This window comes from Trifolium pratense, linkage group LG4 (assembly GCF_020283565.1).
Source record: "Trifolium pratense cultivar HEN17-A07 linkage group LG4, ARS_RC_1.1, whole genome shotgun sequence".
Classification (NCBI taxonomy): domain Eukaryota; kingdom Viridiplantae; phylum Streptophyta; class Magnoliopsida; order Fabales; family Fabaceae; genus Trifolium; species Trifolium pratense.
Genome location: NC_060062.1, coordinates 47,766,619 through 47,782,278, shown reverse-complemented (window position 1 = coordinate 47,782,278; position 15,660 = coordinate 47,766,619). Strand labels below are relative to the sequence as shown.

The window sequence follows — 15,660 nt, the reverse complement described above, 5'->3', positions numbered from 1 at the left end:
TATGGAAATAAGAGTAATTAGTAGTAATCAAAAAAAGAAATCAATAAAACTCTAAAAAATATTGTGTGAGTGTGTGCGCATGCGTGTACAGGCGCGTGTGCGCATGTAAAATGAGATATATAACACTAAAAAATATTGAGTAATTTCATGTTATGATTTTTTGCCCCTACTTTTTAGTCAAGTTGTATATATCATTCATAAGTCTAAAAAAATGGGTACGAGTCAAGCTTAGAGTTTTTTTTTTGGTAAGAGCTTAGGATGAAATTAAAGTCCTACAATATATAATCAATTAAATTTTGGAAGCATAGTAATAAGAAATTTTTCATTCAATTTCAAGGTTTAATCAAAATTAAAATATGCTATGACAAACTGAAATTTAATTTTTTTTTTTGGGTATCAATTTTATTCTATCCATGGAAAAAAAAACTACAATCAGTGCACCGGTCACAAAGAAGAAAAACGCCTCTAGTCTAGCAGTATAGTAGTACCACCGAATTGAATAACAGGAAAATGAAAAAAATCTTACAAACAAAAAACACAATCCAACACCACTTGTATGTTACACCTATAAACCTAACACCACAAAACAAACAGGACAGAGCAAAAACAAACCCATCACAAAAAAACAAAGCTTAAAACCAGTAGAAAAAGCATAAAACTACTTAAACTAGTGCATTCAACTTAAACAAACAAAAAACCAACTTAACCACAATTTAAACCATAATTCATTAATTCATAAGCGGTGATGAGAGATTTTAGTTGCAAGCAAAACGGCCATTGCCGGAGAGTATAGTGGTTGGTGGCGAGCAAGTTTGTTGGCGGTGAGTCCTTGGAAGTTTTCGTCGAAGGTTGAATGGAAGGAGAAAAGGTAGTTTTATTTTTAGGGTTTTAGGAAATAAGTGATTTAACAGAAAAGTTAATTAAGGGACTGAATTGATGGATGTGAGTATAGTTTAGGGAAATTTTAATTGCTTTTAATGGGGAAAACTGTTTCGAACTTTGGCAAGACCCAAAGCACGCAACCCAAATACTCCAGATCCAGTCTAGTAACATTCCTTATCGGAGGCTTCTCCTACACACCAATGGTAACAAACATAGTAGTTAGTGTACGCCACTTGCAGCTGAAACGCACACCACATGCTTCAAGGACAGTTAGATCCATTTCGAAAGCCGTCATCCTCTCCAATGCTAGTTGTTGTCAGCTAGCACATACTGTCTCTATATATAAGTAATCATTGGCGCCAAGGTACACATTTCAATCACTTTCCACTTCACTCTCTCTTGATCACATACTGATTTGAGCGTTGGAGTACTAACATGTCTTGCAAGTACTTCTCCCCACCATGATTCAATGTATATAATCTTTACATCCACCGTAACCGTCTCAAACCTCGCCATCAAAATCATTTAAGTCTGCCCAAAGAAGATCAGAATCCCTCTCTAGTACATCATTAACCAATGTATAGACAATGAGTGTGTTAGCTATTATTCAGAACATTAAATAAATCTTTTGTCCATATAGATAAATTTACAAAAATAATAAGTACATCAATTTTACATTAATGAATTGAAAGAATACACATTCAAACTACAAAACAAATTAGTAGAATTAATCTAATCAATGACTTGTAAATGATTACAAATAGATATTAAATGTGACTAAATTATTAGTGCTTAAGTTTTGCAAAATCACAATGAACTTTCATAATTTTATAAAAACCAAATTTAATATATAGTTTATGCAAATGTCGTTGTCATTTTATCCAACTAATCACCATGATACTAAATACAGTATAAATGTCGTTGTCATTCAGACAAACGAATCAACTTTAGGTGCCATATTTCCAAACAATAACTTCAAGTCATTTTGCAAAGGTGTTAAGTTCAAGTCCAAACACATAATCCTCTTACTATTCGATCTTTTTAATATTGGGACTTTTCCAACAACCTTATTTTTCTTCACCAAACAATACCCTTTATTGATGGCAATTCTATGCCTTCTCATATGTCCTCCCAAAGCTTGACCAATTGAAAATTGTTTACCACAAATGTAGCACCCATGAATTTTAGGCTTATTCATCAAACCCAAAGTTTGGGACTGTAATTTGAGTTTTGTGCTTTCTAGTTTGGGTTTCTTGTGACTAGCCCTATGACCACCAAGTGCTTGAAACGAAGAGAACTTGCGGTTGCATGTGGTGCACTCAAAATCAACAGGACCAAAATGTTTCTTATGTTTGGCTTCTTTGGGATGAGAGAGTAGAATTACACAATTTGCCAAATCTATGTTCCCTACTCTTTCATCTCTCTGTCTTTTCATGGCTACGAAATTAAGAAATAATATATTCTTTGTGCAAAAGGAAAAAAGAATTAATATATTAATATTACAATGTAATAATGGAACGAAGTGAAATACTCAAAAGTATATTGTGATTAAGATGTTATTGGTAAGTAAGTAGTTAACATTAGGATATAGAGATGGGTATTTATAGGCCATTAGGGATAAACTCATGGACTTTGACTTTAGTTATTTAAATAAACCAATTGTCTTTTTTTACACAAAAATAAACCAATTGTTGGAGGCTTTTTTTTTCTTCTTATTATTCATGAATGTGTCAAACTAATATGTGGAAACTCGGAAAGCAATGGTTATAACGGGTTGTAACTTGTTGAACTATATATCTCTCTGACGAGTATGTTTATATAATAATGAATACTAGCAGACTTTGTTAATTGCATGTTGGATAATACTAGCTAGCTAATATTTAAAGAATACTAGCAGATTAAATTAATATCCACTTTGATCATATAATTTGTAGGAATGTGTCACATTATCAATATTTTAAAATTATTTTCAAATTCAAATGTAAAATGTTAATGCCTTAATGGAGTTCATTTTTAAGAGATTTATTTTGATATATTATTTGTGTAAGTTGGAAATAAATCTCACACACATTCTGATACTTTAACCTTTTGTGTTTAGTTAAAAATTGTTATCATATAGAATTGAATTTGGGTTCTCTTGAATAATTTATCTTAGCTTAAACTTGTTAATCATTTGAGATCAATGTCTTGATCTACTCCTAATTATTTTTAGTAAAGTGAGAAATCAATTTTTAGATTCAATAAATAAAACATGTATTTTAACCATAAATAGTCTATGATAACAATTATGATTTAGATTTGTGCCGTACATTGTTGAACAAACAATTATGATAGATTGATCATAAATAGTGTTTGTTAGTTTTTGTATATAGAATATTATTTGTGCACCTATCATAATTATCCACATCAGCAGTGTATCTAGAGAAATTTTCTTATCCCACCCACTCACTTTCTCGCCTACTTCCTTAGTGCGCAAAAAAATTCGGAAAATACGTTCCGAACTGTTTTCCTAGTGTAAAATTTACACTATAAAAAATTCGGAAAACGTTTTCCGAATTGCTAGGTGGGTAGAGGAGAAAGTGAGTGGGTGGGATGAGAAAATTTCGTACCTAGAGTTGTCAAATGGGCCGGCTCGACCCAATCCAATGAGCCAGATTATTATGGGTCTGACTAGTCTGGCCCAATCATTATTCAGTTTTTCATTAATGAGCCATGCCCAATCCGTGTGAGCCAATGAACCAACACGCGACTTTCAAAATTATATTACTATTATGTCTATACTTGTTTTCTAATCATTATTGCGGATACTATTTAACATTTTTCTTATTTTACTATTTTTTTAAGTTTTCCAAATAGTCAGGGGATAATCTGGTTTTGTTTTGTAGTGCTTGGCTGCATTTCATAGCCAGATAGATTGCATGCATTTACCTTTGAGATAATTATGCATAACTACCCGACAAGTAAAATTAGTTTAATTAACTGAGATACAATTAGCTCTACATCCCATAGGCATACTTATGGACTTGGGATATAGTGCAGTTACTGTGAATCTGTGATGCACTTAGTGCATCACAGTCGTCTGATTGAAATTAAACGGTTCAGATTTAAATGTAATTTAAATATAATAATTTTGATCTTTAATTACAAGCCGTCCGATTAGGATCCAACAGTTTTAAATTCACTGACTGCACATGCAGTCAAGGGTGCTGGCTGCACCCAATCGAGGTCCCGTACTTATATTGGGTTCTCCTGTCTTTCCATATGGTGTTTGGTCACTAGATTGGATTATCCATGTATCGAAGTTCAATCTTTGTTTTTCCTTTTATTAGAACAATATAATTCAACTCATCTCTTGAAAAATGTATCGTTTTATCATGCACATGTAATAACACTACCAATACAAACAAAATAAATCAAGGGATTTGGATCCTCCGTAAATTTACCAACCATTAAATTAAGAAAAATGAGAAAAAACATAAGAGAAAATTGAAGAGGATCAAAATCCATATATTAGTCACCGAAAACAAGGTTTAACATTTTCCTTTAATAAATTATTAGGAGTGTGTGATGTATTGGATCAAACACAAAACATCATTTATGGCTAGACATAAAAAAAAATTAATAAACACTAACAAACCAAAAATTTGGAGTTTAGACCCATAAAATATGCAACCAGAGATGAGAGAATCACGAAACAAACACAAAAGGAAAACCTTAGAAACCCTAAATCGACATAAAAAGTAAGAAAAAAAATTAAAATCTCAAATAAAATTAAAAATATAACCTTTGATTTCAACGAAGTTAGACAAACAAAATGAATAATGATCAAGTTTTGTGTTTCAAAATATTTCATGATTGTTTCAGTTACCATGAGTTTGAAAGTGTGAAGAGGAGACATGAGAAGAGCTTAGATTCGACGTTTTGATTTACTGATACGGACGAGTCTTCTTTCATATACGTGATCATATACTTTCATATACATGATCATATACTTTCATATACATGATCATATACTCCCAAGTCGTATCTTCTTTGTTTCTTCTTTCCTCTTTTCTTCTCCGTTAGGCACCAGCCTTCTTTCATTATGCCATTAGTTAGACACAACATATGCTGAGGTATTCTTCAATTGACACAAGCCTAAATATTTTATATTTAAGCACACACAATTTTTTTAAAAAATTAATAGAAATGACAATGAAATGATGTTAGATGATGTGACAAATTTATTTTATATTTAAAATTTTTTAATCATGTGTGTGTACCCAAATATTTTTCATTTGAGCTTGTGCCTATACTAGAATTCCTCACATATGCTTTGAAATTTGTTAACTTTTACTCCTATCAATTTGTGGTCAAGCGTCTATTTTAAAATAAGACTAAAATTTTATGAAAAATAAGGAAAATGCTAAACAGTGCTCCCGGGACACTGTTTAAGGATGCAAAAATAGTAATTTAGCATTGGAGTTTGTGCAGTCAACTCCTCAAAAATTTAAAAAGTATTCTTTTCTTTTCAAAACTTTCTTTTTATGGTTTCCTTAACCGGTGCCCCGGGGGCACCGGTTAGCATGACCCAAATAAGGAAAATGCTAAACAGTGCCCCCGGGACACTGTTTAAGGATGCAAAAATAGTAATTTAGCATTGGAGTTTGTAGAATAAATTAAATCAATTGATTCAGGAACTTGATTGCAATTTGAGATCTTATATAAACTCATTCTTTAGGGATTTAGACACTTAATCATCTCACATTGCTTTAAACGTTTACATTAAGAAACAATCTCTGATTTTCATAGTAAGAGGAAGCAGTGCTCTCACGAGGATGATGCTGTGTTGCAATCTTGTCCAGCATTCAACACCAATTGACGGCGTGCTGCTTCCATTAGAGAGATGTAAAGTGTGCCAAATCCAAAATAAGAGTCACGTGATATGTTTTAATTAATTATAATTTGATATTTGAAATATGAAAAATGTTAAATAGTGCCCGTGCCCCCGAGCACCGTTTAAGGAAGTAAATATAGTAATATAACATTGAACTTTGTGCAGTCAATGTCTCGAAAGTCTAAAAAGTATTATTTTTAATTTAAAAATTTCATTTTTTGGTTTCCTTAACCAGCGCCCCGGGGGCACCGGTTAGCATAACCCTTGAAATATTTTAAATCGTCGGATCAATTGATTTGAACGGTTAAGATTTGGTGTCAATCAAAAGTTTGACACCTGGTGTCAACGGATCTCACTCTCGTTAAAATATAGGTGAAATTATCATGTTATTACTTGTAAAAACTTTATTAAATGAATAAATTTGACTATAATTATCAATGACAATTACTTATCTATCTTTTATTTATTAGTCATAAAATAATGGTCCCGTATATACTTTTAGGGAAATTCTATGATACACCTATCAAATTTCAATGTACCGGTACAATAGATCACTAAATTACTAGATAAATGAATATTTTTTCGAAAGAAATCATTTTTCTATTATTTAAAATATTATAATAACTAAATACTATTTATCAAAATTGTAAAAACCTAAAATTTTATATTTTTTGAATTTTTTATCACTCATAATAGTTATTATTGAATTATTTTATGGAAAAATGTAAAAATGTTAGCATAATGCTTATAAAACAATGAACTCGTGTTTTTTTCTTATGAAATCATCATTTATGAAATACAATAATCGACAAATAGTATTTTGATACATAAAATAATCGTTAATTTAGTAGTTATTTGATCTAATGTACCAGTACATTGAAATTTGATAGATGTACCATAGAAGCTCCTTAATTAACTTTATTATATATTTTTTATAATAACTTTATTTTATTATTATTAATAGTTTGTTCCGTTTTGTTCCAATCTATAATTCGTTTTATTTCTATTTTTAAGCATATCATCTTTTTTTATTTATTTATCTTATACTATTCTATTTTTTGTGTATTTATCTTATATTCTTTCTATATATTTTTTAAGTGAAATTACAATGAAGGATATAAAACTTACAACATGGTTAAAAGTAATAAGATAAATTAGTAACTTTTGTGGTGATCGATTTTAATATATTAGTAAAGTAATAGAATAGATTAGGGTGCTACAAATGATATGTGATGATTATGAGGTACTAACATAGTTGAGATGTGATAGTTATCATGTGAATGTGATGCCTATGCACAGTTTTATTAAAAAAAAAAAAAATTGTTATTAGTTTCTGATTTTTCTAGGATTATCTCTATCCTAATAGTTGATTTTTGATTTTTCTAGTTTTCTTTTTTCCTCTTCTTGAGCGTTTGGCCCCTAATTAGTACCAAAAAAATGTTGCAGAAAAGGAAAAAAAATTATTTATAAGCCTAAAGTGAAATCACAAAATAATTTAGGGACTAAATGTGTAATTTAACAAAAATAGAAATAATTATTGTTCAGGACCATTTTTTATATACTGATAGAAAACGGCAAAACCCGCTGTCATCCGCGGAACGACAGCGTTTAATGCTTCTCCCGTGCGAGCTTAGACAACTAGTGAGCCCAAAAATGTCTCCGGCCGGTGAACTACGGTGGCTCTGCCGCATAATCGACGACTCTCTCAACCCTTACACAGTTTGTTTCACTGTTATCACATTCAACTATACTACTTCAATTCTTAACCAATCCTTTTAAACCAAACCTACTTTTCATGTACTTCAGGAACCACAAGCATTCATTCCGACGAGCCAAAAGAACGAGAAGGAAATTCTCATCGCTTCTTCTCAGGTTTTCATATGAAAAAATTCAATTCAAATGTTCAATAACTGCTCTGTTTATTTGTCTATTCGTTTATTTTCGGTGAATTTTAATCGTAGGTTATAAGAAAAATTCAGCTGCGGATTCGTGAATTTGATTCTGATTCGAATAAAGAGGAATTGCGCGGTTCGGAGCAGCATTGTTCCGGTCATCAATGTCTGCTGAAAATCTTAACCAAATTGGTAAGTGTTACTTTGAATCACCATTGATTTGCAATTGCATGCTTTCTGTGTAACTTTCTTTTGAATAATATTCTGTATTGTTTTTCATGGCAGGTGAATTTGTTAACTGTTAAGAGTGAATTTGTTCAACATGTTGCTGTTAACGCTCTTGTTTTAATTTCGGAATTCGTGTTCACTACGGTATGAAATAATGGTTTTAATGAGTTTATGTTATGCTTATTTGCATACTATATGATTTTCTGTGATGATTTGTAGGGGAACAATTGGGATGATTTCATTCATTTTTTGTGTGTTTCGTTGGAAATGGCTTTTACTAGAATGCTCTCGTGTTTGCATGAAAATCATAAGTTTGATTCTCCTGATGTTGATTTCATGCTGCAACATGGGCTGAGGAGTTGTGATTGGTCGACTGTCGCTGGTATTGTTGGAGTGCTTCGTGTTATATGTAAACATTTGAAGGAGGACTATGATGATGAACTTGTCAAAGTGTATTTTGACTCTGTTAATTCTTGTCTTTTGAAAATGCCTTGGAATTTGTTGGATGAGTGTTGGAGTTGTGACATTGCTAGCATGAAGAAAGGCGTGACAGTGAATCAACCGTGTCTCAATAATTTCAGTGCTATGGATCTTGGAAGCAGATTTCTTGGGACTTTTCTCCAGTTACTATGCACTTTGGTTGACCGGGATAATTTTGTGGAAACCGGTTGTGATTCTGCCAACAAACATCCACTATTTGTCACAATAATGAATCTTGTACCTAGACTTGTAAAGTGGTGTCTCCCCAAGCAAGAAGATAGCGCTGAGACTTGCATCAGCCATTACATGAAACATAAATTGCTGGTACGGTTCTTCCAATTGTTCAAGAACTTAAGAACTAAATTTTTAATCACCTGTAGGATTGAATGCAAATAGTGATCACTGTTTCCATTTTAAGTTATATTGATAGAAGGTTATGATTAGTATAAAAACGCCTTTTGCATTTTGTGGCATACTAAGAACAAGAAGTAAAATTTTATCGCTAACTGTTTATAGTGTTCAAGATTCTCAAATATCAATATCATAATTAGATACATTAGGGTGTTAATAGTTAGCTAGAACAATTAGTTCGTTAGTATTAGTAAAGGAGGTTCAACTTAAATTGGAGAAGGGAGTGGAATGGAAAATTGTTAGCAATAAGCAATGTGAAAATGGGTAAGCAGTTTGGTTGTATGGGGAAACCCTTGGGAAAGAATTGTTTCCTTTCCTGATTGATATTCTATTCGTCAATTAAGAGATTTTTTTTTTGTCTGTCTTTCATTTGAATAGTGTTTTTGTTTTCTGTGTAACCTTAAATTTAGTGCATGAGTTTTTTTTTCCTTTCATCAAACATTTAATACTTGAGCTGATATATTGTGTTAGCACATTGTATATTATCTGTGTTATCAGACGAGACCTGTACTAACTGTATTCTGTTTGATCTACATTCTTAGTATATATAGAAGTATAAGGTAAGTTTTATGAAACAATTATTCAAAGTTCCATTCAATATACTCTCTTAGTCTCTTTTCAACTTGACATCCAAACACTAAAATTTCATCATTATGGGTAGTCTCCAGCTATATAACTGTTAAGAGTATTACATCGGATATGAGATGGCCTGAACATGGGTTTATAAGTAGAGGCAATCCTCACCTTACAAGCCGGCTCTATAGGGTTCAGTTAGGCCCAACTCCCAATTATAAGAATAACAATGGCAGAGTACATAGCTGCATGTTGTCCTCAGAATTTAGGAGCATGCAGCACCAATTAATGCAACTATTGGGATGGGATATGACTAATGAGTCTCTTTTGTTTTGGGTTGGATGTGAATAGATGATTTTTTATGATTCATAAGATGTATTTTCAATACTTACAAAACTGATGTAAATGAATGAGTGAATATTGGTTGATGAATTCTTGAGATGTATGCATGCCATATTGCCATTGACAAATGATTTATATTTTGCAGTGCTGATATATAAGGGAAACTGCTTAATTTTTTGTAGCCTTGTAATTCATTTCTAAGACTTATGTCCTAGTGTGGTACTGCCGTACTAGGTGTAGGATGGCAGGCTGAAAATGTGTTCGCCGGTAGTAGCCGGAGTGCAGTGGGCTGGCCATGACCTTGAAATTTGGTCGCGACTAAGTTAGTCTGTTCATAGCTGCACATGTTGTCCTCAAGACATAGAAGAGACATGTGGCAGCAATAAAGCTTAGTTACATTAGCTATTCTATGTCCATGGAGGCTGTGTTTTGGTATGTATTTGTCAAAATCAATATCTAATGACTTGTCCACATAGCTACTATTGAAATTTAGCTGTAATATTTTCTGTTCAACCTTAGCTGTACCGAGTTTATCCAACTCCAATGAACCTAATCCAACCATCCTTCACTCTTAAGTAATTTTGAACATTGTGGTTTGTCAATTTGTCACTTGATTTTGAATTTGTTATGCTCGTTTTGTCTTGTGAGTTGTAAACCTATTACACGATTTGTGAATTTATTGATCAATTTTGATAGACTATAAACTGTTAAGTGTTAACCCATCTTAGTTTATTTATATAAGTATAAAATGTTGAGTATTTACTATGCACATAGTATTAAATTGTGTTTAGAAACTACGATAACTATTTTGAGTATTGTTTTTGTATTAAGTAAACTCTTGTGACTTCGCAAGCCCGGCGTATGGAGATTCATGAGTTTACATAGACTATCAAGTTTCAGAATCTTGCTCCTATGAACTGAACTCTTCTAACCAATTACCTTGTTCTCTGCAGATTCTGATGACCAGGCTTGGCTCACTCATGTGTCTGGACAGTTCAGACTATTTTTCTTGGCTTGAAATCCTTCATAGCTACTTTCAAGAGCTTTTGCTACAACCTTTAACTCAATTTATGTCTGATGAAGGTGATTGTCTGGAAGGCTCTCCATTTTTATTGACTTTGTCTGATGGAGAAGCATATGGGTCGTCTTCCAGCCACCTACAAAGACAAGCCATTTTCCTCTTACTGGATTGTTCTGTCAATTTGATCAGTCAAAGAGGATCAAAGGAAAACCATAGTGATTTTTCAACTTTAAGCTCATGTTTTACTAACAACCCAGATCCGGAGCATGATCACTTATGTATAAAAAAGGGATTACTAGAGCTTTACAAGTGGGTTCAAGAACATCTTCCAAGTGAGGTCTCTATCAACCATGAAAACTACTCCGAGATATGTATGAACTTCATGTCATCTTTTCTCCAGCTATATCTTCGTGAGGTATGTCTAATCACCTTTTCCATGTTGTTTGTGCAAAGTAGCTTATGAGTGTGAAGCTTGTCTGGCATGGCCATTGTTTTTACAACAGTTTTTTGCTCCGAAAATTTAGCTTTCTTAAACTCTGGAGTCATATGAATCTTTGATATGGATGATGAGTCTGACAAGTCCAGCTTGGTGAAGCATGAATTTTTTTATTAAAAAAAGCTCTGCTATGTTCATACCGATGTACCTCAAATTTTTATGGGAATGTTTGGAAATCCCTATGCTTTCTAGATTAAAAATATATTTGCAAAACTGCGGCTTTAATGAGAGTCCAGAGTCTTATATTCTTTAGCAAAATAGTTAAGTTTCTTGACATCATCTTGTAGTTTCATCAATGTTATTTAACACTTGAATGGCAGGATGATCTATTGTTTGAAGTGCTTTTGCAATTGCTTAGCATTTCATCTCTCCAGCAACAGTAAGCAAGTGTATTAAACCTTTATACTTTTGCTAGTAGCCACTTAATCAAAATATTCACTCTCATGATAATGAGTTTTTGTTGACGTAGGTTTGGAAGAAAAGGTGTTGCATATCAAGATGTAAAAAGAGATTTTCCTTTTGATCTGTCTGAAATTTTTAATCCTTTTCACCTTTTCCACCTGTTTCTTTCCGAGGCTAGTACTACACTACCTTAGTACATGCAGATAATTCATCATCTACTTCATTATTTTATTTTATTTTTTTTTAATTTAAAAACACAAATAATTCTTATTAATTGTGGTATCCTTTACTTGCTAATCTTCAGATACATTATGATCATCAAGTGCTTCTTGACTATCTCATTTCAAAAGATACTGGAATTAGCTGTGCTAAATATCTTCTGAGGTATTAATATACTGACTATTTTGGACCACAAAATGTCCTTACCGAGTTTCTGTGATTATAAACAAGCAGGGAAAGTTATAATCATATCTGGTTTTAGTGACTGATTTTCTGCCATATGCTTGGAGCATGTCTTATTTTTCCCTTGTGGTGTTTCGATGTTATGGTTGGTTTGTTGCATCTACGACTCATGTATGGTTAGTTTAATGTCAAGGGTGAAGCAATTCTAGAAAGAGAACTACTGATTAAATCGTGACTTTTGGTGTTTGTACTTACCCCAACACTTATTGCTATTTCAAAATTGGGATTTACTTTTTCCTCTTTTGCACATTTGTTGATAGATGCATGCATTTGATATGCAACTCATGGAAATTATTTGTGGAATTTCCATCATCTGGAGAACTTTTAAATCAATCATCTTGCAAGAGAAGAAAACTTTTAGGGGATGGTCTACAGTTTGTTGCAGATGAAACACCTTCTTCAGTTGACAATAACGGAAGTATTGAATTGAATATCAAGAATTTTAAGGCTGACTTCAAGCACCGTAATATTGAACAATTCAAGAAAGCTGCAGAATGTTTACTATCTTTGAACAATTCCATTGGAAATCTTCATCAAAAGAGCCTGTTTCCATATAATCCTGAAGTGCTTCTGAGACGGTACATTGCTTAACAATGATTTATTTCAATTTATTTCTTGTATACATTCAAGTTCAACAAATAATAATGAACTTAATTCTTGTAGTCTAAGAAAATTTCAAGAGTTATGCTGCCAGGAAAAGTTATTCGACGGACAGAAAACTTGAGTAATTAACTGAACTACTTGAATCTTGCCAATCTTGTGATTATTGATGGTTATAGAACTACATATTTGGTGAGTAGGCCTTTCTTCTTTAGTTATTTCAAAAAAATTACCAGCACTTATTTTGTTATCATGCTCAAATGTTAATTTGCTGATTGAATGGAACACTTAATGAAAACAGGTAGTGGTAGCATTGATGGACAGAAAGGAGAGAGAAATGGCTGCTAGTAGTGTCCTTATAATCTTGGGCCACTCCACATGTTTTGAGTTTTCGAGAGAGAAAGGAGAGAAAAATGGCTGCTGGTATGTGATAGCATGGATATCGAGTGCATAGAATCTAAAATCGCGATGTATACTATAGGATTTTGTGCCTTGTTCCTGCCACTGTTTCCATTCTTGAAGGTACCAGTCCTTTCACTCGAAACTATTTGGTAGCAGCGCGATCTTCCCTTGGAACCTTTTGTGATATGTCCTATTAGTGATAAGTTTTTTTTATCATGTTTCAGGGTGAGCAATGCTGTAATGCTTTGGAGATTATACCCACGACCAATCCCTAGCTGGAGGGGTTGCAGTCTACACAGGCAAGGGAGGAGGATCCAAGTCCGAAAGAGAAGTCACATACTTTTAGAGGTTCAATTGTCTAATCATGAGTAAACCATAGGTGAACGGTATTTATAATCCAAAAGTTGTATACATGCATGTAAAATAAACAATCCGGAGATTTCTATAAGAGAGTGCAACAACATACTCTTTATTATTAGTTAAAATTCATATAAGTCACACCAAATTATTTAGTAGGTCATACAGATTTGGTAATGTAGAAAGTATTGCTAGCATTATTCTATTACAATTCGAACACATAAAGCTAGAGTCCATTTCATGACTTCATGCGTATTTAATAGATATCTGATTGAGAGAATCACATAGTTCTTGTGGCTTGCAAAGCATAGCCATATGATCTGTGTCTTTGATCTCGAATACATCATTAATCCCAGCATTTTGGATCATCCAGTGTTGAAATTTCAATGTAATTGCAAGGTCATCATCGCAAACAATAAAAGCAAGTGGAACTGACCCATAACCCTGTTTAGTGAATAAGTTCTTTTGCTGAGTCAAGTCTTCCATAAAGAGGGACCCTGGCCTCGATAAAATCTTGGCCAATTCAAGATCCTGCCAAATCCCATTCTTTGTTTTTGTTAGTATCATCGTTTTATTTTTACTATTGCAAACCTCAAGTGAAGGCTAAACGTGTCATATATTGCAAATGCATTATTTTAAGAGCAGTAAATTTTAGTAACGTGTACCTCAATGGAGGATTGTTGATAGAGCTTACTGGACAAGACTTTGGGACCAAATGACATTGCTGTTTTGTTTCCACTCTGGAAGTATTCAGAGTCTAACCGTGCATCCGCCGGGTAACTTTCAATTTGCTGTTAAAGTTTATAAAAAAATAAATAATTATTACTTTATCTGTTTTATAAAAAAGTGTCTCAAAATAATTTCTTTGTACGTGCCTCCCCATAATGTAGCTGAAATGGTTGAGGCGAGACATCGGAAGGAATTGGCGACAGAGCTTTTTTTTTTTAGAATTCTTGCTGCTAATATAACAGATTGTAATCAAATATTTAGAAAACAAATGCAGCATACATTGCAGCATATATTGTGACTTGAATTCTACTATATTTCGGAATAAGTTATCTGGTAAATTGATGATTAACTCTGTAACCTTATATTGTAAGACTCAGAAAACAAACCTTTTCCAGTACATAAGATGCAGCGTGTTCAGTGTCAGGAGCAAAAGCTGTTAAGAAAACACCAACAGCTACTTTTTCTGGAAACTTTTCCATTGCAAGAGCTATGTTAAGTCCTCCAAGGCTATGACCAACAAGAATCACCTTTTCATTTGGTGGAATTGTCGCCAATAGCTGCAACAAAGGTTCAGAGTATTCTGAAAGTGTATTAACATCTTCAATTTTCTTCAAGTTAGTTCCAGAAGCTGCAAGGTCAAGTACTGTAACAAGGTGACCAGCAGATTCTAAGAGTGGTTTGACCTTGTACCAACACCAAGCGCCATGGCATGCACCATGTACAAGAACATAATGTTTCCTATCTATTAAATTTTCAGTACTCATAATGTGTATTGTTGTTATTGTGGTTAATTGCTGTATTGTTGCTTAATATTGCTTCTCCAGACTCCATCATTCCTCTATATATACATATATATAGCCATTTATAAAAGCAAGGAAAGTTAAAGATCGGTTAATCTTGCCGTATTGTGGACTAAATGCGTTGGTGTGTAAAATTTGAGTTTAACGTCTTATATTAAATTGGAGGTTGCTATTGTGGTTAATTGTTGCTTAATATTACTTCTCCATCATTATTCTATTGTTGACTAACTGTGTTGATGGTTACCAATCGTTAGTTGGTTCAGTGGTGATTGGCGCTGAACTTGGTAGGGAGGACCACGGTTCGATCTCCTGCAACTGCGATCGAAAGGGTGCTGAAACCATTTGATGTCAGAACTGTCCCTCGAACCAGATTAAATTGGTAGCGAAAGCAAAGAAAATAACTGTGTTGATGGTTAAGTTTGATTTTGAAGTCTTTATATTGAATGAGAAAATAGATATTGAACAACGCTTGAGTTTGAGTTACAAGTTAATTAGCAGAAGTTATCTTTGGAGAGATTGAGTGAAAGAGAGAAAAGTAAAAAAAAATTCTTTCAACTTATGTGCACTTCACTAAGATGGAAAATTAATTCGTCAAAAAAAAAAAAGGAAAAAAAAAACTTTGTACCAGGATGATAAAATTATATATTATTTTTTTGAAATAAACACCAAGATATCGTTTGACCTATCTTTTTTCCTCTAGTAAGAAA

General features: G+C 33.0%; 3 protein-coding genes across 4 annotated transcripts; 1 reads left to right on the top strand and 2 right to left on the bottom strand.

Annotated features, from left to right (window-relative positions):
* Nucleotides 1-1,810: 1,810 nt before the first annotated feature.
* On the bottom strand, nucleotides 1,811-2,317 carry LOC123881631 (zinc finger protein ZAT11-like). The gene has a single exon (XM_045930352.1). The coding sequence runs from the start codon at nucleotides 2,315-2,317 to the stop codon at nucleotides 1,811-1,813; it is 507 nt and encodes a 168-aa protein (XP_045786308.1).
* Nucleotides 2,318-7,332: 5,015 nt separating this feature from the next.
* On the top strand, nucleotides 7,333-13,587 carry LOC123881629. The gene is made up of 13 exons (XM_045930349.1): nucleotides 7,333-7,477; nucleotides 7,565-7,630; nucleotides 7,720-7,842; nucleotides 7,936-8,022; nucleotides 8,098-8,682; nucleotides 10,638-11,120; nucleotides 11,522-11,580; nucleotides 11,671-11,776; nucleotides 11,908-11,987; nucleotides 12,326-12,643; nucleotides 12,729-12,857; nucleotides 12,967-13,187; nucleotides 13,292-13,587. Exons 1-11 carry the CDS (start codon nucleotides 7,370-7,372, stop codon nucleotides 12,787-12,789), a joined length of 2,076 nt encoding a protein of 691 aa, XP_045786305.1. The 5' UTR covers nucleotides 7,333-7,369; the 3' UTR covers nucleotides 12,790-12,857; nucleotides 12,967-13,187; nucleotides 13,292-13,587.
* LOC123881630 (salicylic acid-binding protein 2-like) lies at nucleotides 13,521-15,222 on the bottom strand. Of its 2 annotated transcripts, none has more exons than XM_045930350.1 (3): nucleotides 14,540-15,222; nucleotides 14,090-14,215; nucleotides 13,521-13,970 (listed from the first exon to the last, which is right to left on the bottom strand). In XM_045930350.1, the coding sequence occupies exons 1-3, from the start codon at nucleotides 14,915-14,917 to the stop codon at nucleotides 13,671-13,673; spliced, it is 804 nt and encodes a 267-aa protein (XP_045786306.1). In that variant the 5' UTR covers nucleotides 14,918-15,222; the 3' UTR covers nucleotides 13,521-13,670. The 2 variants fall into 2 exon arrangements, with proteins under 2 accessions (XP_045786306.1, XP_045786307.1); XM_045930351.1 differs by having other exon boundaries at nucleotides 13,521-13,955.
* Between the last annotated feature and the right edge of the window lie 438 nt (nucleotides 15,223-15,660).